Genomic DNA, 20,984 nt, shown 5'->3' with positions numbered 1-20,984 from the left:
ATGGTGCCCAAATATTGAATTCGTGTGGTGGACAGCACCTTTTCCAGCCACTGGAACAGTGCTTTTCTGATATTCAAAACTTTTAAAATACGTGTTCTTTTTTTTTCAGCTGCTAAAGCTTGTGAATGTAGAACATTTTGAAACAGAACAGTAAGCACGAGGCAGGAAAATAATATTTTGTTTAGGAGGTACACTTAAAATCCCCCACCTTTCATCCTTTGCATGTTACATATGCAAGATGGAAAAACATCCAGTCCCTTCTAAATGTTTTATGATTCAATGCAACTAGGCAGATTTGAGAATCCTGTAGCACTCTCACACCCTGTTTATCTCAATTGCTCAAGCTGTGACAATGTAAAATTTGCTTTCTCAATTTGGTACATTTTCTGTAAATAACTTAATGGATTTAAGAGATGAATAAATAGCTACTGGACAAATGATGATTGTGTTTTTGTGTCTTTCTGCTTTATTTTAGAATTAGTGTTTGTGATTTTATATTGCTATGGTTTTGAGTTTATAAGAGGATTAAAATTGCTTTTTATCAAAAGTCCAGTAACAGCAGTGCTTTTTTCAAATGCTGTTGCATTGTAGCATTCACCAGAACAGTTCCCATCTGAAGAGTTCCCAGTGACAGAGTCAAAAGTGAGCATGGATGTGCATTTTCCTGGGGCTGCCTTTGTAATGGTATCATGCAAGGAAAGTCCAGCAGGTTTTCGGAAAGAGTAAGTATGATTGAAACAAGTTGAATGAAATAAGCATTTAGAAGAGGTTTCAATGTTTAATTAAGCTTGTACATTTGGTCCCTCAATCGTGCAGCTGCATTTGATATTTTATGTAAGTGTTGTATTTTATTCACAACACCCAAATAGGTTCTTTACTGCAGTACGTGAAACACTATAGTCATTCCCCAACAGGTAAAGAAATGGTTGTACTTCTGTAAAGATTGAATGACCTGGTCTTAAGTGACAATTATCTAAATTAGAGCTGGATTAGATTGCAGCTACAGAAATTGAAGAACATGTTTGCACCATAGGACTGTATTCATTTTTGGAAAGATCTTCAACCTCTTTGAATTTAATTTTGTCCAATTAATTATTCCAGTTGTTGCTTAAGCTTGCCATCATAAAGGCTTCCAGTTCAAAACCATACAGAAATATCAAAGGTTACTGGCTGAATGTGAATGAAAAATTATTTTTACAAGGGTTCTTATGGTCCATCGTTACTGCCCTTATGTCTGGTCCAGGAAGCCTGGTAAAATTCCCATCTGCTACAGAGATGTGTCATAACATACGTGAAAGCGTTGATGAAAAATATCTGAAGTTAAATCCTCCTTTCCATGGAGGTGTGTTGGAACATGTGAAAACAAGTTGATTAAATAAGTATTTTGGTTATTATATCAATATTTTTCTGCTGCCAAGCAAATCAAATTGTAGTTTAATTGCTGGTAATGACAGATTTGACCAGTCATGCATTCCATAAAAAGAACAGGCCCACATGATCCAGGCAAATCAGTGATTATCCCACAGTTTTGTTTAGACTCCCTACAGTGTGGAAATAGGCCCTTCAGCCCAACCAGTCCACACCAACCCTCTGAAGAGTAACCCACCTCGACCCATTTCCCTCTGACTAATGCACCTAACACTATATGGACAATTTAGCATGGCCAGTTCACCTGAACTGCACATCTTTGGACTGTGGGAGGAAACCGGAGCACCCGGAGGAAACCCACGCAGACAAGGAGCGAATGTGCAAACTGCACACACGCAGTCCCCTGAGGCTGTAATCGAACCTGGGACCCTGCTGCTGTGAGGCTGCAGTGCTAACCACTGAGCCACCATGCCGCCCCTGCAACAGTCCTTTTATATTTCTCTGTTAACAAGGTGCTGGTTACTCTAAACTTAGCTTCAAGGAATAGCAAATTACCTTCACTTTAAAGAAATAGGAAAGTTCACCAGTACAATCGTTTGGCTATAACACATGTTTTGTAAATGCAAATTCACTAACGCGATTGACGAATTGGGGACACTGTTTCTAAAGTGCAAACTTTTAAAATGTGTGTTGGCTGTAATTGATGATTACATTGCCAACACTTCAAATGCTGTTTCTAAAGCGTGATTTTTCTATAATGCGGGGTTGCTCAAGAACGCAACCATCATGTTATAGAAGAACTACTTGTATTTGATGGATCAGCTCCATAATGTTCACTGCCACAAGTGAGAGCTCGACCATTGTTCTACTGATAAGCATGTGTCTTAAAAGCTTAACTAATGCTTTAATGGCTATGGAATTTATATGGAGAATACCTATTTGAAATGTGAAGGCTGTGCTCGACTTAAACTTGGTGACCGCCTAAGATTTACAATTATAAATAATTCTTATCCTTTTGATTTCTTTTTATTATTTAGTTCTTCTCTGTATAAGGCTCCTTGGGTTAGAGTGTTGGTGTATGGACTTGGTCACAAAGTACGAAGAAATGGACAACTTAACCTCACAGAAACTGTCTGTTACCCGAAAGATGCATCACCTACCAACACAGGGTTGACTCCACCTCCCACCACCAACCAATATCCTTCTGTTGTCATCCCTACTGACAAACTGCATGTCAAACTAGGTATGTCTAAGATAGGAGTACCCCTGCAACTATAACTAACTGAATATTAGAATAAAGCATAAACTTTACAAAAAGGTACTGGGCTAGATTTTGCAGAAGTAGACAGGCTGGAGGAACACAGTAAGTCAGGAAATATTAGGAGGTGGAGAAGTCAACATTTCTGGTGTAACCCTTCTTCAGGACTGGGGGTGGGTGTAGGGAGAGCTGCAGATAAAGAGGGTGGCGGGGCCAGGCAGGTGAAGTTTGGGGTAGGTGAAGACAGGCAGAGGGTACGACCTGGTTGGTCACTGGGAGAAATGAATCCGGTAGGGGGCTGGGAAGGGAGTTGGGGAAAGGAAGGGTGGTTATTTGAAATTGGAGAACTCAGTGTTGAGTCCTCCGACCTATAGGTTGTCCAGACGGAAGATGAAGACTTGTTCATCCATTTTTGCAGTGTGGTTCGTTGTGGCAATGAAGGAGGCCAAGGATGGTCATGTCGGAAGTGGAGTGGGAAGGGGAATTAAAATAGTCGATGACTGGGAAGTCCGGTTGGCCCCGGTGGGCCTTGCTGAGGTGCTTGGCAAACCGTTCCATAAGTTTATGTTTGGTCTCCCCAATGTAGAGAAGACCGTATCAGGAACACATGATGCAATAAACTAGGTTGGAAGAGAGGCAGGTAAACCTCTGTCTCACCTGAAGGACTGTTTGGGGCCCTGGATGGTGGTGAGGGGGGTGATGTACAGGTAGGTTTTGCATCTTTTCCAGTCACAAGGAAGGTACCTGGCGGTTCAGGGGGTTTGGTAGGGAGAATGGTGCAAACCAAGGACTGTTGAGGGGAACGGTCCTTTAGGAAGGCAGACAAGGGTGGTGGGAGGGGGAGATATTCTTGGTGGTGGGGTCTAGCTGGAGATGGCAGAAATGTTTAAAGATGATGTGTTGGATGCAGAGACTGGTGGGGTGGTAGGTAAGGACACAGGGACTCTGTCTTTATTGCATTTTGGAGGGGGGAATGGGGTTTAGAGCAGTGGAACAGGGAATTTAGGTGGTGCAGTGGAGGGCTGTCTGGATGACAGGAAAAGTATGTTTTTCGAAATAGACAGACATCTGGTATGCTTGGGAGTGGAATGTTTCCTCGTCTGCGCAGATGCGACAGAGGTGGAGGAATTGGGAGAACAGAATGGAGTTCTTGCAGGATACTGGGTGGGAGGAGATGTAGTCCAAGTAGTTATGGGAGTCTCTGGGTTTGTAGTAAATATCTGTCTGGAGATCGTCGCCAGAGGTGGAAGTGGAGAGTTTAAGAAAGGTGAGGGAGGTGTCCAAGATGGACCAAGTGAATTTGAGGGTGGGGTGGAAGTTGTGGGCAAAGTTGATGAACTGCTCCAGTGCTCCTCAAAGAAAGCTGCCCAAAAAATCTGAAACAAAGTCTAGGAGATCTTCAGGTGTCTAACTGCTGTGATGTTATCGAGCAGGTTTAAGCAACCATTTCATTGAAGTATGAACAGCAAACCAAGAAGAAAAGTCACTGAATTCTTTCACTTTTAAATTTTTAGAAATGGTGAAATAAATAATTGGCACATAAACATGGAGTTAAGATAGAATGTCAAACTTAAAAATTTATTTTTAGAAAAGTGAAATCTTAGATTATCATGCAAAACATAACTATTGTTTTGTGATCAACCAAGTTGTTTCACAGTAATCATGAATTTTGCATGTCTTAAAAAAACCTCGATGCTTTTCCAGATTTTGTTGTACAGAGACTGTGTGATGCAACAAATTGTCATCAGTTCATAAATTTCCAATTCATTTCAATCCAGAATGGCCTCAACAGTCTGAACATAGAATCACTAACAGCAGTTTTTGGATTTCCATATTTTAGTGGAGTTAACTAACCATTTAGCTATCATTCTCTCAAAATCCAGGGCAATAAGATTTGATCCTAAAAGAACAATTCTCCTCAATTGGCATTTTTCTCAATAAATTCTCTGCCTGGAAGGTGTTGATCTGCAGACACTGTTCCACTGTTATTTATAGCCCTGCCAGTATCAGGGAGGAATACTCCAGTTTTATTCTCCAAGCTTTAATCCAAATTTTGAAGTCAATTGTAGTGCTTCACTTAACTATAATAAGCTTTGCTTGGTTTAGGAATTAAACCTGAGACTATCTAGTCTCTATGGCTTAATGATATGCAAAATGCTGCCTTTTCAATTGGCTTTGGTAGTTATTCACTAAATCATCAAGTAAAATAAAGTTTGTTTAGACCCTTTTTCTGCTCTCTAGCTCTTTTCTGTTATTGTAAATGTTTGTTCTTGTTCTTACTTTCTTTGGTAAACTGTTTTATTTGATTTTCAATTTCCTCTACCAAGGTGTCTCCCCGCCACCTGGCGCAGTGCTGGTGTTAAACTCGTTGCCTCTGGAATTTCCTCTGGCACTAGCATTTGCTGAACAGTTGTTAACATGGAAACTTGGCGAAAGTGATGGGAAATCTGAGGATGAACTTGATGACGTTCCTGAATCAGTTCTCCTGCAGGTTGTTGAACTGTTTGGTAAGACAAGTTGCCAGTAATAGATTTGAGGAGTGTGGATCTTTTACATATTTTATTCGTAAATGTAAATTTTTATGTACCTCCCTAATGACATCTCGATTCCAAACAAAACTGAATCAATTCTATGATCGATTCGGAGAAAAGGTAACTTGTTAGTACCATGCAATGCACAAGAATTGGCTAGATCTAATTGGTGTGCTGGTACTAGCAGCTGGAAACCCTTGTATAACTGAAGATTTTACAAGTTAAGATCCATTCTGAAGATACCATGCCTAGTATGTTCCATGGGATCTGAGAGACTTATCATTGGTACATCCAAATAAAACAAGCTAATCTATTATGGGAGGACCACAGCCGAACCACCTCATCTTCGTCTCTCCAATTGCATATGTTTCAACTGGCCTCATGGGTTAGTGATAGGCACAGCAAGACTCGCTGAATTTTTTTCTCCCCCTCATTTGTATGCAGTGTAAAGTACTTTGTGGGCCTCCTTTGTGTATTTTATGTAAATATTATGATTAACTTGACTGAACTTTAATGCCTTTTTTTCTGCATTTGATTACCTCCCAAAATTATAGCCAACCTCCTGTGGACCACAGACCTATCCCCCAGTATAAAGGAAATGATATTCCACCTACTAGCTGAACTGCTGCGCAAAATCCATCAGCTGGAACAGAAAAAGAATCCAGCTGGCCTATCTTCATCCATTGCAATCCAGCTAAACCCATGCCTGGCTGTTCTGATGGCAATACAAACTGAGCTGCGGAAACTGTATGATGAGGAAACACAAAATTGGATGACTGGGAATAGCGCTGGTATTGGAATTGGAGCGACTGACCAGGGCCGCTTCTCCACTTATTTCCATGCATTGATGGAGATTTGTCTTGCTGTTGCAGAAGTAACGCTACCAATCAACATGAGCACAGTGGTTAATGTGATGACCTCCACAAGCGCACCGAGTCTCAGTGATTCTTCTTCTTCCTCTTCGTCTTCACCTGGGCAGACACCACAGAGCCCCAGCTTGCTATCCAAAAGGAAAAAGGTCAAAATGAAACGGGAGAAAACATCAGCAACAGGAAAACGACTAACCTCAAGAGGCAGTGAGAGTGATGCATCTATCCTGAATATTGGTGGCAGTAAACCAGAGGACATGCTGTGGTTCCATCGGGCCTTGACGTTACTCATGATCCTCCGTCATCTGACCAACAAGGACCCGCAAGGTCTTGGAGTGACGAATGATGCCATCTCAGATGCCTGCCAGGCTTTAGTAGGCTCCACCTCCCACAGCAGGTTACTGGTGATTTCAGGGATACCAACGCATCTTGAGGAATGTGTTGTCCGAAGTGCCATTCGCAGGGCTTGCAGTGCACATGGTGGCATTTTCAAAGATGAAATTTATATACCGTTGCAAGATGATGACCCTAAAAAGCTGAAAGTGAAAGTTGATAGCAGGTTGGAATTGGATAAGTCAACAACAGTCAACAGCATCGACAGTATGGATGTTAGTAGTGGTAGCAGTGTCACACCAGCTATGAGTATGAGTGCTTCTGCCTCTACTAGTCAGACCTCAATTTGTAGCTCTCAGTGCGTTTCTCGGACAACAAGTGATCTTTCGGTAGACCAGTTTCAAGCAAGTCATGATGTTGCTACACCACAGGGAATGGTTGATCCACACACTGTATCTAGTCAGGAGAGCTTGGACCTATCCCTATGCAGCACTGGGAGCTTGGGCAGTCTTGGTAGTCTAGGAGAACCCATGGACAGTGCAGACTCTGCTTCTATTTCTGATGTAGGATCTATGTACACAGTCACGTCACTGGACAATAATCCACTTGTGACACGCCCCATCAAAGGTTATGCCATTGTTGAGGTAAGGTTACGATTTGCCATTCAGGTTTTAGCCTGTGTCTTAAAAAAAAATGTGATATAGAATGAGGAATTATAATTTAAAGTCTGCTGTTATGTCTCCTGTAATTTTCCTTTATAATTTAAGTTACTCCCTTTTTGGACTTTGTTGTGAAACAGTCAAATGTTTTCACATCACGTTAGCCTCTAGCATTTTGCAGTGTAATTTCAGTTTTAAATTTTTAAACCTGAGGCTGTAAAACAGCAGTGTAGTATCATTTAAGCCTGCAAATTAACCTCAGTCACAATATCTGTGAATTCTTATTTTTATATGATTTATGCCAGATGAAGTTTTATTTTTCAAATTCTATCATCCAGAACATTTTATCTAGTAGGTTTGTAATTATTTGTTATATTACTTCATTAGTTTGAGTCAAGTTTAGGTTAGTTTTACATATTCTGATAAGGGTAGCAAAACTTGAGATGAATCTGGTCTTTGCTTGCACAACAGGAATCTGTAAAAATATTAGAATCGATTGTTAGGATTGTCAAACCTCCGTCATAGAATCATACAGTACAGAAGAGACTCTTCAGCCCATCAAGTTGAACTGCCAAAGATAAACTACTGTCTACACTAGACATACAAACTTGAAAGGGTTCAGAAAAGATTTACAAGGATGTTGCTGGGATTGGAGGGTTTGAGCTAAAGGAAGAGGCTGAATAGGCTGGAGTGTTTCTTCTGACTCCCACAGCTACCTGGACTACACCTCCTCCCACCCCGCCCCCTGTAAAAACGCCATCCCATTCTCCCAATTCCTTCGTCTCCGCCGCATCTGCTCCCAGGAGGACCAGTTCAAAATACGCACAACACAGACGGCCTCCTTCTTCAAGGACCGCAATTTCCCCCCCGACGTGATCAACGATTGAAGCAGACTGGGATCACGGATAGTTCGGTCAGGATCTCAGTGAAGCAGACTGGGATCACGGATAGTTAGGTCAGGATCACAGTGCAGCAGACTGGGATCACGGATAGTTAGGTCAGGATCACAGTGCAGCAGACTGGGATCACGGATAGTTAGGTCAGGATCACAGTGCAGCAGACTGGGATCACGGATAGTTAGGTCAGGATCACAGTGCAGCAGACTGGGATCACGGATAGTTAGGTCAGGATCACAGTGCAGCAGACTGGGATCACGGATAGTTAGGTCAGGATCACAGTGCAGCAGACTGGGATCACGGATAGTTAGGTCAGGATCACAGTGCAGCAGACTGGGATCACGGATAGTTAGGTCAGGATCACAGTGCAGCAGACTGGGATCACGGATAGTTAGGTCAGGATCACAGTGCAGCAGACTGGGATCACGGATAGTTAGGTCAGGATCACAGTGCAGCAGACTGGGATCACGGATAGTTAGGTCAGGATCACGGTGAAGCAGACTGGGATCACATTTAATTAGGTCAGGATCACAGTGAACCAGACTGGGATCACGGATAGTTAGTCTCCTCCGACCTATCACCCTCACCTTGACCTCTTTCCACCTATCACATTTCCAACGCCCCTCCTCCAAGTCCCTCCTCCCTACCTTTTATCTTCTCCTGCTGAACACTCTCTGCTCATTCCTGAAGAAGGGCATGTGCCCGAAACGTCGAATCTTCTGTTCCCTAGATGCTGCCTGACCTGCTGTGCTGTTCCAGCAATAAAGTTTCAGCTAGGTAAAAGGAAAGGCTGGTAGATGTAGGGAATACTGGATGATGAGAGAAATTGAGGTTTTAGTCAAGAAGAAGAAAAAAGCATATGTCAGGTATAGACAGCAGAGATGGAGTGAATCCTTAGAGGGGTGTAAAAGCAGTAGGAGTATACTTAAGAGGAAAATCAGGAGGGCAAAAAGGGGACATGAGATAGCTTTGTCCAATAGGATTAAGGAGACTCCAAAGGGATTTTATAAATGTATTCAGGACATAAGGGTAACTGGGGAGAGAAAAGGGCCCCTCAAAGATCAGCAAGGCAGCAAACGTATGGAGCCGCAGGAGATGGGGGAGGTACTAAATGAGTATTTTGCATTAGTGTTTACTGTGGAGAAGGACATGGAAAATATAAAATGTGGTGGCATAGGTGGTGACATGTTGAAAAATGTCCATATTACAGAAGTGGTGGTGCTGGATGTCTTGAAATGCATAAAAGTGGATAAATCCCCAGGACCTGATCAGGCATACCAAGGACTCTGTGGGAAGCTAGAGAAGTGATTGCTGGGCCTCTTCCTGAGATAATTGTATCATTGATAGTCACAGGTGACATGCCAGAAGACTAGAGGTTGGCTAACATTGTACCATTGTTTAAGAAAGGTGGTAAGGAAAAGCCAAGGAACTATAGACCAGTGAGCCTGACTTTGGTGGTGGGCAAGTTGTTGGAGGAAGTCCTGAGGAACAGGATGTACATGTATTTGGAAAGGCAAGTACTGATTAGGGATAGTCAACATGGCTTTGTGTGTGGGAAAGCATGTTTCACGAACTCAATTGACGTTTTTGAAGAAGTAACAAAGAGGATTGATGAAGGCAGAATGGTAGGCGTGATCTATATGGAGTTCAGTAAGGCGTTTGACAGGGTTCCTCATGGGGGACTGGTTAGCAAAGTTAGATCTCATGGAATACAGGGAGAACTTGTCACCTGGATACAGAACTGGCTCGAAGGTAGAAGACAGAAGGTTGTTTTTCAGACTGGAGGCCTGTGACCAGTGGAGTGCCAGCAGGATCGGCGCTGGATCCACTGCTTTTCATCATTTATATGTGAACATAGGAGGTATAGTTAATAAGTTTGCAGATGACACTGAAATTGGAGGTGTAATGGACAGCAAAGGGTGTTACCTTAGTACAACAGGATCTTGATTAGTTGGGCCAGTGGGCTAAGAAGTGGCAGATGGAGTTTAATTTAGATAAATGTGAGGTGCTGCATTTTGGAAAAGCAAATCAGAGCAGGACCTTATACCCATAATGGTCAGGTCCTGGGGAGTGTTGCTGAACAAAGAGACCTTGGAGTGCAGGTTCATAGTTCCTTGAAAGTGGAGTCGCAAGTAGAAGGATAGTGAAGAAGACATTTGGTATGCTTTCCTTTATTGGTCAGAGTATTGAGTATAGGAGTAGGGTGGTGATGTTGTGGTTTTATAGGACATTGGTTAGGAACGTTTTGGAATATTGCGTGCAATTCTGGTCTCCTTCCTAACAGAAGATTGTTGTGAAACTTGCAAAGGTTCAGAAAAGATTTACGAGGATGTTACCAGGGTTTGTAGGATTTGAGTTATGAGGAGAGGTTGAATAGGCTGGGGCTATTTTTAGATTACTTACAGTGTGGAAACAAGCCTTTCGGCCCAACAAGTCCACACCGACCTTCCGAAGAGCAACTCACCCAAACCCATTCCCCTAATGGGTTTATCCCCTTACCTAACACCATGCGCAATTTAGCATGACCAGTTCACCTAATCTGCACATTCTTTGGGCTGTGGGAGGAAACCGGAGCACCCAGAGGAAACCCACGCAGACACTGGGAGAATGTGCAAACTCCACACAGACAGTTGCCTGAGATGGAATGGAACCCGGGTCTCTGTCGTTGTGAGGCAGCAGTGCTAACCACCGTGCCACCCGGATGCTGAGGGACAACCTTATAGAAGTTTATAAAATCATGAGGGGCATTGATAGGATAAATCAACAAGGTCTTTTCCCTGGGGTGGGGGAGTCCAAAACGAGAGGACATAGGTTTAGGGTGAGAGGGTAAAGATATTAAAGGGACCTAAGGGGCAACTTTTTCACGCAGAGGGTGGTGTGTGTATGGAATGAGATGTCGGACGAAGTGGTGGAGGCTGGTACAATTACAGCATTTAAAAGGCATCTGGATGGGTATATGAATAGGAAGGGTTTTGAGGGATATGGGCCAGGTGCTGGCAGGTGGGACTAGATTGGGTTGGGATATCTGGTTGGCATGGACCGAGTTGGACCGAAGGGTGTTTCTATGCTGTACATCTCTGTCTCTCTGTGATTCCTTTTCTAGTTTCCTACCCCTCACTAATGGATGCACGGAAGCTGCCTCCATGAAGCTGATGGCCACCCCATACCTCAAGTGTCACTTGCAAACCACTGTTAACAGAGTGTTTAATTATTTAAATTGGCTTGATGTAATTGTGCAATTTGCTTGTAACAATAAGGAATCTTAGACAAGAAATACTGTTTAATCTGGAAATTTGTGCTTTCTGGTTTTAGCATTCATTTGTTTCATCTTCATTTCAAGACAGATGCTTTTAAAGTTGCTTTCATTCCTCCCATCTGAATATATATTGGTTCTCTTTGATCATAAGCCAGTTTCTCTCAAGTGTTGTCTTGCTTTATCCTGACAAATTTGTTTTGCTCCCTTGGTCCAGTTGTTGCACACTATTTCAAAAACATTCAAGCGTTTGCTTATCCACATTTCAGGGGATTAGCAAAAGCACCCGTTCACTATTTCTTTGTGTAGTAAATTCTCTGTATCCACAAAATTGCAAATTCACTTATCCATGCTGAAAAAAGTAACAACAAATCAACATCTGCAGGGAGAAATTGCGCATTCATGATTTTTAACCTGTTTTTAAATGAGTTCTGCGTTTACAAATGTCATAGTTCACAGGGGTTCTCAGGACCGGAACCTTTGTTGATACAGAGGAATGACTGTGTAATCATTCATTCTGCCTGTATTAAAAATTGTAGCCACTTTAGACATTAGGATATGGGATCTGAGACAATGATGTGGTGTGTTGGTACATATACTTGAATGTTAGTGTGGCAATTACCAGATGACACTGACCCTAGATCTCCAGTGTTTCTGAAAATAAACCATTGACACGGGGATATGTTTTCAGCAATCAGGCCTTCCACATTTGACTGTTAAGATCAGTTAAGAATTAAAGAATTTAATTCCCTATAGAAATCTGAAATGATTGTTTCAAATTTCTGGTTATCTCTAATGCCAACTGATACCAAGGTCAGTCTGACACATTGAAAAGTTTCCATAATGTATGCAGAACTGAAGCATTTTTCTTTAGTATTTCTTGCTGATAAATTCCTCTGACTCGTTTGAAGGTCTCATGATGACTGCTGTGGATGCCCAAATCCTGGTCATTTTTTTTCCCAAATTGAACTGATTCAATTATAGTGTACCCCACTATAGTCCTGACTGTGGTAGCATTTCTTTGACCTCTTTGGTCTATTAAGTGACCAGAAAATATTGTAAAAGTAAACTTCGTAATATGACAAGGTGAGACATTAAAATATGGAATGTTCTGGATTCAGTTTTCACTCTGTGTGCAATTAGCTACTTAAGTAAGCTAAAGTTAACTTGTGTATTTTTAAACTAATAATGACAGATATGAGCATGCTTCCTTCTCTGTTATTAGTAGACACGACTGTTTGTGCCAATTGAACACAGCTATCATACTCTCCTAATAGCATTTTCCCCTAGGCTCACCCAGTGAGGGGGAAATTTGCCCTCTGTAGAAGCAAATAACATGAGCTAACATGTTGAGAGTGGAAATGAAAATGATTGTGCTTTGTAACATTCATCATTGAAGAGAAATTTTGTTTACTTGCAGGTGAGAGCCAGGGCAAAAATTGAAAAGATCCGTGCCAGTCTGTTCAATAGCAGTGATTTGATTGGATTGTCCAGTCTGGATGGGGAAGATGAATTAATGGAGATGTCGACAGAAGAGATTTTGACAGTGTCATCTGTAAACCAGAGCTTGTTTGACACCCAAGGCAGTTCAGCATTGGAAGATTATTTCACTGATAAGCTCATAAAAGGTGAGGCAAACAATCAGCTTCCTGGAATTTACTTTTTGTATTTTATTTCACAGGAAGTGGGCATTACTGACTAGGACAGCATTTATTGTCCATCTCAAATCGTCCTTGAGAAGGTGATGGTGAGCCATGAAATAAGAATGATCAGAAATCTTCTTCTGCATTGTTATGCTGCAGTGACGAACGTTGGATTTATGCTGTTTCATGGGTATAGTTCTCGCGTGTGGTTGCACCATTCTGATGCAGAGCCAAACTTCCAAGGGGAAACTATATAGTCCTTTCTTTCATTATTCTCTTGGAGAAATAAGTAATCAGTAAAGACTTATTTCTGATCAATGTCTGTTCTTTCTCAGCTATGCCACATTGATAAGCTTAAAAACCAGCAATTCATGAATTGCCCACTTTTTATAATGTGGAATTGGTGGCAGCCATGATGTATTGTTTCATCGACTGTTGTATCCTAAAATCCATTTAAAATAGAAATGTTGGAAATGTGTGGTAGGTCATTGGGCTCCTAAAACAGACTGTTGTACTTTTATCTCAATTATGATGAGGGTTGCAGTGGTAAGTATGATCGTTTTCAATTTTTCAAGAATGTCTTGATGTTCTCCGATGAGTATCTTTCTTTTCTTCCATTCACAACATAACATTGTGAAATACTTAGCCATTATCAACGAGTGAACAAAGCATTTTCATGAACACCAACCTTGCATTTTTAAAAATCCAGTTCATCCACAGCAAAGTATTCCAAATGAGGCCTTGGATTGTGACATGGTTTGGCTATTACTGTGCAACAATAGTTACTGTCTTAGATTACTTAGATTAGATTAGATTTAGATTACTTAGATTATTTACAGTGTGGAAACAGGCCCTTCGGCCCAACAAGTTCACACCGACCCGCCAAAGCGTAACCCACCCATATCCCTACATTTGCTCCTTACCTAACACTACAGGCAATTTAGCATGGCCAATTCACCTGACTTGCACATCTTTGGACTGTGGGAGGAAACCGGAGCCCCCGGAGGAAACCCACGCAGACACAGGGAGAACGTGCAAACTCCACACAGTCAGTCGCCTGAGGCGGGAACTAAAGGAGTAGATGTTCCATTTATTTGTTTTGAGTCCCTTTTGTACGCTTGACATGGTGGCTTCAATGCCTTAATTTGTCGTAATATCAATATTATTTGCATACTACTGACTAACCCATTTTCTACCACGGTGCATCAGTTCAAAGGCTATTGCTTGGCAAATTTCTGTTCGTTTCAAAGCTCTATCTGCTCTCTTAAATATTCCATGGTACTTATTTGAAGAAGAGCAGGAGAGTTTTCCTAGTGTTTTGGTCTACACATCCCTTGGACAATGTCACAATTAGATTAGTTGGTCACTTAGCTCATTGCTGTGTACAAATTGTATGCGAGTTCCTAGATTACAACAGCTATTACACTTCAGGTGTGCTTATTTGAGTGAGGAATAGTTGGAAACATTGAGATTATGAAAATTGCTATATAATTGTATGTTTATTTTTCTTCAATGTTTAGGGAGAAAGTATTTTTAAATGAGTCAATAAATGAACATTTCCAATATCTCAATCTAAAATGTTTGTTGTGCTCCTTTTCACACAGGTGATAAAGTTGTTCCTGGAGCACGCGATGTTCTTGCAGAGATATTCCGAAGCTGTATACACTCTGAGCAGATGCTAAGTCTGGCTCCAGCCAAGCCTATCAAAGTTTCTGACATTTTCCTCAGTAAAGAGCAAATCAACTCTCAGACACCAGGAAATTTGTTGCAAATTTTTTTCACAAATGTCCGACCACCAAAGAAAGTTCTAGAGGATCAACTCACACAGGTATGCGTGCTTTGAATAAAGGTTTCGGTTGGTTTTATTTGTAATGTCGGTTCTGCTATAAAGTATGTTTCTTCAATGTGAAATGGCTTTAACACCATTGAAGAATTTAGACCATTATCTATAGAACACAAACTTTTCTTACATACATTAGCTATAACACAATTCTGATCCCATGGTTTAAATGGTGCTGCTGTTACGTAATTTTCTTATAACATGAGATTGCACAGGAACAGAACTACCGCGTTATGTCAGAACAGACTGTATCTATTAAATTGACCAGTATGTATAGTGTATCTATGGTAGCCAGAGATGAAATTTGTCTGCTATCATGTATTGGATAAATACCTGGTTAATACCTAATCTCAATAATGTTGCAGAGCATGGCAAATTTAAAGATCTTTCTCTGACCACTCTTCAAGTAAAAAATGCCAAAACAGGGCAACTGGTAATTACTATTATTCGGATCTTGTCTTACCACTTAACAAGGACAAGATCCTTCGTAGACTGTCAGCATACCTGCATTTAAGACAGGAGATAGTGACCTCATGATCACGTGGGGAGTGTTTCTTCAGTCACTGATCTGAGACAGTATCCGATTCCTACAGAAGTCCTATACGTCATTCAGAATATACATACAACAATATAGGCCCTTTGGCACAACATCATGGGCCGATCATTTATCTTAATCTAAGATCAACCTGACCTACACGCTCCTCAATTTACTCCCGTCCATGTGCTTGTCCAGTGGTCACTTAAATGTCCCTAATGTCGCTGACTCTATTACCACCACTGGCGGTACATTCTATACTACTCTCTTTATAAAGAACCTACCTCCAATCACCTTAAAATTATGACCCCTCATGACAGCCATTTCTGCCCTGGGGAAACCCTTTGGCTATCTACACTATCTATGCCTCTCATTACCTTGTACTCCTCTATCAAGCCACCTCTCTTCCTCCTTCTCTCCTGTGTGAAAAGCCCGAGCTTACTCAATCTCTCTTCATAAGACAAGCCCTCCAATCCAGGCAGCATCATGCTAAATCTCTACTGCACCCTCTCTAAAGCATCTACATCCATCCTATAATGAGGCAACCAGAACTGTACGCAATATTTCAAGTGTGATCTAACCAGAGTTTCATAGAGTTGCAGCAAAACCTCACGGCTCTTAAACTCAATCCTCCTGTTAATGAAAACCAAAACACCAAATGCTTTCTTAATAACTTGGGTGGCAACTTTGAAGGATCGATGTATGTGGATCCCAAGATCCCGCTGTTCCTCCACACTGCCAAGAATCCTGTCTTTAACCCTGTATTCAACATTCAAATTTGACCTTCCAAAATGAATCGCTTTGCATTTATGCAGTTTGAACTCCATCTGCCACTTCTCAGCCCACCTCTGCAATCTGTCAATGTCTTGTAGTCTGCAACAGCCCTCAACACTATCTACAACAATACCGACATTGGTATCATCGACAAACTTACTATCCCACCCTTCCACTTCTTCATCCAAGTCATTCATAAAAACTACAAAGAGCAGAGGCCCAAGAACAGATCCCTGTGGAACACCACTGGTTACCGACCTCCAGGCAGAATACTTTCCATCCACTACCACTCGTTGTCTTCTTTCGGCCAGCCAATTCTATATCCAGACAGCCAAATTTCCGTGTATCTTTCCCATACCTCCTAACTTTACGAATCAGCCTACCGTGGGGAACCTTATCAAATGAAATTTATGTACACCACATCCACTGCTTGACCTTCGTCAATTTGTCTCATCACATCCTCAAAGAACTCAAGGCTTGTGAGGCATGTTCTGCCCCCTCCTCAAAGTCATGCTATCTTTAATCAAACTATGTTGTTCCAAATAGTCATAAATTCTATCGCTCAGAACCCTTTCCAGTACCTTGCTTAATATAGACGTTGGACTGACTGGTCTATAATTCCCAGGGATTTCCCTACTCCCTTTCTTGAACAGAGGAACAACATTTGCTTCCCTCCAGTCAACCAGTGCTACACCCGTGGAGAGTGAGAATGCAAAGATCATCGCCAGAGAAGCAGCAGTCTCATTCCTCGCTTCCATAGTAACCTTGGATATATCAGGTCTGGCCTTGGGGACCTATCTATAATTGATGCTTCCCAGAATTTTCAGCACATCCACTTTCTTAATATCAATTTGTTTAAGCCTATTAACTAGGTCCAAGGTGTTCTCACTATCAACAAGGTCTCTCTAGTGAATACTGAAGCAAAAAACTCGTTTAAAGCCTCCCCTACCTCATCAGACTCCAGGTACAAGATCCCTCCACTACCCCTGATCAGCCCTACCCTCTGCCTGATCATTTTCTTATTCCTCACGTAAGTGTAGAAAGCCTTTGAGTTTTCCCTAATCCTTCCTGCCAAGGCATTTGCATGCCCCATCCTAGTTCTCATCAGTTCATTTTTGAATTCTTTCTTCGCTTCCCTGTAATCCTCTTGACGAGAAGCTCCTCTTCTCTTGTCATCCAAGGCTCCTTCACCTTACCATTCATTTCCTGTCTCAGTAGAACAAAGTTTCCAACAGTCATAACAAGTGCTCCTTAAATAGCATCCACATTTCTGTTGTTCATTTCCCATGGAACAATTGTTCCTATTTTATACTCCATAGCTCCTGTCTAATAGCAATATAATTTCCCCTCCCCTAATTAAATACTTTCCAGTACTGTCTGTTCCTATCCCTCTCCATGGCTATGGTCAAGGTGAGGCAGTTGTGGTCACTATCATCGAAATGCTGTCCCACTGAGACATCTGACACCTGGCCTGGCTTGTTGCCTAGCAGCAAATCCAATATTGCCTCCTCCTGAGTCAGCCTATCTACATATTGAGTCAGGAATCTTTCCTGGATGCACCTGACACAATCGCTCCATCCCGACCATCTGCACTAAGGAGGTTCCAATCAATATTGGGGAGGTTGAAGTCACCCATAACAACAACTCTGTTACATCTGCACCTTTCCAATCTGTTCTCCTGTCCCTCTGCTACTGTTGGGGGGTCTAAAGAAAAGTCCCAGTAAAATGACTGCTCCTTTCCTGTTATTGACTTCCACCCATACTGACTCAGTAGACAAACCCTCCTCAACAACCTTCTTTTCTGCAACTGTGATGCACTCTCTAATTAACAATGCTACTCCCCCTCCCTGCTCTTTTTAAAAGTTCTAAACACTGGAGCGTCTAGCAACATTCCTGCCCCTGTGAAATCTATGTCTCCGTTATGGCCACAACATCGTAGTATCAAGTACTAATCCAAGCTCTAAGTTCGTTACTCTTATTTCTGATACTCCCTGCATTGAAACAGACACACTTTAACCCATCCCTTTGCCCTATTAATTGTATATCCTTCCTGACAGATTCTCTGCATTCTATTTCTGCCCATTCAACAACTATACTCTCTCTGTTCTGGAGCTCTGGTTCCCACTCCCCAGCCAAACTAATTTAAACCCTCCCGAAGTACTCTAGCAAATCTCCCACCCAGGACATTGGTACCCCTCCAGTTTAAGTTCATATACAGGTCCCACCTTCTCCAGAAGCTAGCCCAATGATCTACATATCTGAAGCCCTCCCTACTGCACCAGCCCTGTAGCCATGTGTTTAGCTGCATACACTGCCTGTTCCTCGCCTCACTAGCACATGACACCAGTAGTAATTCTGAGATTACTAAGCTGTTCATGCTGCTTTTTAGCTTCTAACCTAACTTCTTGAAATCACTTTTTAAGATCCTCATCCCTTTTCCTAGCTATGTCATTGTTGCCAATGTGCACCACGACTTTTGGCTGCTCACCCTCCCCCTTCAAAATCTTGTAGACTTGATCAGAGACATCCTGGGCCCTGCCACCTGGGAGGCAGCAAACCTTCCAGGAGTCCCGTTCACGACCACAGAACCTCTTAACTATCAAGTCTCGTACCACTAGCGCTTTTCTATTCTCCTCCCCCTTCCCTTCTGAGCCACAGAGCCAGGCTCAGTGATGAGACCCAGCCACGATGGCTTTCCCCTGGTAGGTCATCTCCCCCAACAGTATCCAAAACATTATACTTATTATTGAGGGGAATGGCCACAGGGGATCCATCCACTGTCTGCCTTTTCCCTTTCTGTCCCCTGACTGTAATCCATCTACGTTTTTCCTGTACCTGAGGTGAGACTACCTCCGTGTAACTCCTCTCTATTATCCCCTCCGTCTCCCGAATTATCCGAAGTTCATCCAGCTCCAGTTTCCTAATGTGGTTTCTGAGGAGCTGAAGTTGGGTATACTTCCTGTAGATGAAGTCAGTGGGGTCGCTTGTGGTGACCTTTACCTCCCACATCCTACAGGAGGAGCATGCAGTCCATTCCCACTGCTCTGAATTCCCGAAGAGCCGATTGAAAAAAAACTAGTAACCTTACCAAATATAGTAAGTGTTCCACCAGCATTACGAGTTAGTTACACCAACACTAATTATTCAGTTATTCAATTAATTTTGTTGTTTTCATTGTTACTTTTTTATTCATAAGAATAACAATTATGTGGGAGAATGTTCTTAAAGTTTTCTTTGTCATATGAGAATCTTTTCATGTTTTAAGTAGACATTAAGTTACTGTGCTTTGTAATGTATAATTGATTTCTGTTTTGTGTTTAAAATTGCAAGATACTACGGAAGTATGGCATACCTAAACCAAAATTCGACAAGAACAAGTACAGTAAAGGAGGAAAGGAACAACACCCTGGGAAAGTAGTAAGCACAAAAAGACCAATTGCCAAACCTCCAGGCAAAGACAGGTCCATGCTGAACAGCGTCAGGTTCGTTCTGTTTTTTGGGATTCTTCTACTCCACTCCTCTTCTCCACCTCCTCTGTCCACACACACACACCCATCCCCTGCCTCCAACGCACCCAGGATTTTGGATAGCAATAGCTCAATGCCTCACTTAAGGTGAGAGAGTAATGAACCTAGTACTCTGCTAGTGTGAAGATAAAAATCAACTCGTAATAATGTACGGAAAACAGCCACAACATTTACACAAGATTTGTAACCTAGCTCGACTGTGTTCACAATGTTGTAAAAATTATGTTTCAAGGTTTGTATTCTATAGTAACTACACAACCATGTTGTAATCCTGAACACTGCACTAATATAACACTGCTGCAAATGGCTGCACATACTCCAGAGACGGTTGTCCACTCAGTATGTTTGGGTGGAACGCAATTATATGAAAACAGCAAGTCAGCAATTAGCCCCCATCAGTATTTATTCAAAACATTTGATATTTCAATCTTAATCATTTCCCTCCCCAGTTGCTTAGTAGTGTTAACTACTAGGGAAGAAAAGATTCTGGGAAAACATGAACAATCTGCTGTCAGATTTTTCTACACTTAACAGATGAATTTATTTTATAGCAAGTTTTTGAAATATTTAAGTCTTGAGATAGAATAATGTACAAGACATTGAGATAAATGGCTGGGAGTTGATTATTATTGGGTTAAATATTCTAAATTTATAACATCTTAGGAGGAAGGGTCGTCTCATAGAGTAAGGAAAATCTTACATTAGCAAGATTGGGTGTAAGTCTTGGAATGTAGTCACCTCTTTGGAGACTATAATTAGGATTGAACAAATGGAGAATATAAAGCTGTAATGGAAGGATCTAGAAGTTAACGTTCTAAATTGGAAAAAGGCCAATTTTGATGGTATTAGGCAAGAACTTCCAAAGTTGATTGGGAGCAGATGTTCACAGGTAAAGGGATGGCTTGAAAATGGAAAGCCTTCAAAAATGAAATAATGAGAGTCCAAAAACAATATGTTCCTGTTATGGCAAGGCTGGTAGGTATAAGGAGTGCTGGATGACTAGAGAAATTGAGGTTTTGGTCAAGAAATAAAAGAGGGAAGCATATGTCAGGTATAGACAGCAGGGATCGAGTGAGTCCTTAGACGAGTATAAAGACAGTAGGAGTATACTTAAGAGGGAAATCAGGACGGCAAAAAGGGGACATGAGATAACTTTGGCATATAGGGTTATGGAGAATCCAAAGAGGTTCTGCAAATACATTAAGGACAAGAGAGTACAAGAAAGAGAATAGAAACACTTAAAGATCAACTCGGCGCAAGCGAGGACTCCAGATGCTGGAGTTTAGAATCAAGGGTGTGGTGTTGGAAAAGCACAGCGGGTCAGGCAGCAACCGAGGAACAGGAAAATCGACGTTTTGGGATTTTCCTGTTCCTAGAATGCTGCCTGACCTGCTGTGCTTTTCCAGCACCATACACTTGACCCTTAAAGATCAGCAAGGCCGCCTATGTGCGGAACCACCGGGAATAGAGGAGAGTATTTTGCATCAGTGTTTACTAT

General features: G+C 41.8%; 1 protein-coding gene across 1 annotated transcript in view; it reads left to right on the top strand.

Annotated features, from left to right (window-relative positions):
• The window catches only part of LOC122562401 (probable E3 ubiquitin-protein ligase HECTD4), a 293,168-nt gene that overhangs the window by 233,458 nt on the left and 38,726 nt on the right, over positions 1-20,984 (top strand). Inside the window, exons 59-65 of the mRNA XM_043715258.1 lie at positions 592-722; positions 2,406-2,611; positions 4,954-5,133; positions 5,712-7,003; positions 12,588-12,795; positions 14,415-14,638; positions 19,290-19,441. Of these exons, the coding sequence (XP_043571193.1) occupies positions 592-722; positions 2,406-2,611; positions 4,954-5,133; positions 5,712-7,003; positions 12,588-12,795; positions 14,415-14,638; positions 19,290-19,441 (2,393 nt within the window). The remainder of the gene's footprint in view (positions 1-591; positions 723-2,405; positions 2,612-4,953; positions 5,134-5,711; positions 7,004-12,587; positions 12,796-14,414; positions 14,639-19,289; positions 19,442-20,984) is intronic.

The sequence above is a fragment of the Chiloscyllium plagiosum genome, chromosome 25, assembly GCF_004010195.1.
Source record: "Chiloscyllium plagiosum isolate BGI_BamShark_2017 chromosome 25, ASM401019v2, whole genome shotgun sequence".
NCBI lineage: Eukaryota > Metazoa > Chordata > Chondrichthyes > Orectolobiformes > Hemiscylliidae > Chiloscyllium > Chiloscyllium plagiosum.
The sequence above is the reverse complement of the archived record's forward strand: the minus strand, read 5'-3'. Positions and strand labels throughout refer to the sequence as shown.